At 40.0% G+C, this 2,710-nt stretch overlaps 1 protein-coding gene across 1 annotated transcript in view; it reads right to left on the bottom strand.

Annotated features, from left to right (window-relative positions):
* Nucleotides 1–1,160, bottom strand: part of LOC104075727 (zinc finger FYVE domain-containing protein 9-like) — a gene marked incomplete at its 5' end in the record, with an annotated part of 6,897 nt that extends 5,737 nt beyond the window's left edge. The window contains one exon of the mRNA XM_009576322.1: nucleotides 1,010–1,160. Coding sequence (XP_009574617.1) covers nucleotides 1,010–1,160 — 151 coding nt within the window. The remainder of the gene's footprint in view (nucleotides 1–1,009) is intronic.
* Nucleotides 1,161–2,710: the final 1,550 nt, after the last annotated feature.

Raw genomic sequence — 2,710 nt, 5'->3', positions numbered from 1 at the left:
TTCCTGCTGGAAATCCCTCTTCTTGTCCCATATGTAAAATGAACAGAAGTCAGATAAGACCATCAGTCTTGAGTGACATCCCATGCCAGTATACTCACTGGAATGACTGGGGATATTTGCAAAATGTGAAAGTTGGCCTTTGTCTTGCTTGTTCTCATTTGGAGATAGTATAAATGTCTTTGCCAGAAATTTTCCCCAAACCCACAACATTTAAATTCTCAGCACACTGCTGCTGCAGCCTTTCAGCCTACTCTAACAAAAATAAAGCCTGGAAATGCGATGGTCGAGGTGAACACGAGGTGTTTCTTGAAGATGCATTATTAAAATGCTGCTGTTGTTGGTTACTCCTATTTACCTTTCTCTCATACTAAACATAATCTTCCTCCTTTCACATAGTATGGGTCAAGCACAGGCAACCACAGCCTCACCTGTAGTCTCCAATAATGCCAAAGACAGCTCTCATTATTAATGTAGAGATGTTGCCTAAGGCAGTTACAGCACTGCGACCTCTGGAACACTGCAAATCCTGAGCTGTATTGTGCAAGCAGTATTACCATATTTACAAGGGAGCAGGCTGTTATGTGCTTTATTTTGTGTCTGTTTGATCTATGAAGTTGCTAGAACACCTCTCAGACAAATTCAGAACAGCACCATTGACCTAGAGAAGTGTGATGTGGATTGTACACAGGATGCAAACCACACAGTGTGCCCTCTGACATCTAGGATCATGGATTCTGCAAGGGGAATAAAACACCAAGGGAGTAAAGGGCAGATAGAGCAACGTGTTACTATTCCTTGTGTTGAGTGTCTAACTCATAAAGCTGCTCATTCAGTAATGGCAGCAGTCAGAATTACTTTCTCTGAATGTGTAACAGAAACTCAGTGAAATGCAGACAAACCCAGTTCTGACCAATTCACAAAGCCACACGCTGGAACAGTAACACAAACGGCAAAGAAGTCATGCAGAGCGCAGGGAGGGAAAGGCCTCCTCATGAACCCCCATTCTCACCCTTTCTCGGCTGATTATGGATGCTGATGGCCTGCGTCTGGTAATTCCCGTCATCATTCTGAACACACACCAGATGCGAGTCTGCTTTCTCATTGAAGCACGCTCCCCCTGCTAGAACATGCTCGTTGGATTTGTTCATGGCTTTCATCATCTGCAAACAAAAAGGTTTACCATTTCTACCCTGTTCGTCAAGCACTACCATAAATAGGTGATTCTTGGAACAGTTTAATCAGACAGAGCAAGCTTCTCAATAGTGCTTACATGCTCATGTCAGATTTTAGCACTCAGAACCTCTTCTGAAAAGAGGGTTCAGGTCTTATACCATCTAGATGCTTTGAAGTGCCACCTTTCATGTAATTAAGATAAATGGTATAAGGAATAGCTGAGCTATATAGGTTGTAGAAGCTATTATCTCTAGCTGTTTTAAAAAAATAAATTCACAGGAAAAAAACATTAGAAAAACATTGGGAGGAAGTATCTGGCTTGTTTACACAACTACAGTTGCTTATGACATAAATCATAAATGCTGCCTCGACAGTTCAGTGCTAGACTGGCACTCAGACTTGTAGCATTCAGTCCTGGTTCTGCTATGACCTGACACCAAAGCTTTAGTGTCTCTGTGCTTCACCTGCATAAACTGGTCAAATTGGGATCAATGTTCCCAATTTGAACGCTTTTTAAAAAGATCTGAATCACAAACATCCAGAAATAATCTTAATTCTCTGCAAAGGAGGCCTCCAAAAAGCATCCAAAAACATTTGTGATTGATGTATCTGCACTTCAGTTTTGCTGATTATCATCTAACATACACCTAATTACATGCCTTGACAAAACATTCTTGTAAATTATATAGCTTCTTTCCTTTTCTCCCCTCTTCCTCTTCATGGAGGCTCAGCTGTCCAGGGAAGTGGTTGAGCCACCATCCCTGGAAGTATTTAAAAGACATGTAGATGAGGCGGTTACGGACATGGTTTAGTGAGCATGGTGGTGTTGCGTTGATGGTTGGACTCGATGATCTTGGAGGTCTTTTCCAACCTTAATGATTCTATGATTCTATTCTATGATTCTATGATTTTTGATCCAAAAGAAAACTGAGGGAGTCAACTACCTCTGGAATTTGCTTCAAAACCAAAAATTATATGTTTGCTTAAAAGAAAAAAAGGCAAATTAAATTACACACACACCCCCCAGTGAAAACCCTGATGAGAAGGAAAATGCTGAATTATTTGACATCTCTTAACAGCACTCATACTCCCATCCTCTGCTTCCTGTAGCTGATAAGCATGCACGCTACACAACACATTTGTCTCTCTCAGTCTAACATAAAACCTTAATTATAGTGTCAGGAACCTTAGCTGATGCTCACTATTGACAAATGTGCACAGGTGCAATGTTTGGGGAGGAAACTTAATTAAGATTTTGCATTAGACAACAGTGTATTTCATTATCTAGTTTATCATGTCATGCTCCAGAAACAAGGTTTTAGCTCAACAGCAGCCATCTTTATGGAGCTGTTAGCATAACAAGAAGCAACTGGACGTCGCAACTGTACTTTGTAACAAGGCAACTGATTAAAAAATGACAGTCACCTTTGCAGAGGGACTAAACAGGCAACTAAGTATCACTAGAAGTCATAGAAGATTAAAATAATTTTGAAGATAAAAATATGTATTTAATAATAAAATTATATATTGATATTTA

Source organism: Fulmarus glacialis, unplaced genomic scaffold, assembly GCF_000690835.1.
Source record: "Fulmarus glacialis isolate BGI_N327 unplaced genomic scaffold, ASM69083v1 scaffold29454, whole genome shotgun sequence".
Classification (NCBI taxonomy): Eukaryota; Metazoa; Chordata; class Aves; order Procellariiformes; family Procellariidae; genus Fulmarus; species Fulmarus glacialis.
The sequence above is the reverse complement of the archived record's forward strand: the minus strand, read 5'-3'. Positions and strand labels throughout refer to the sequence as shown.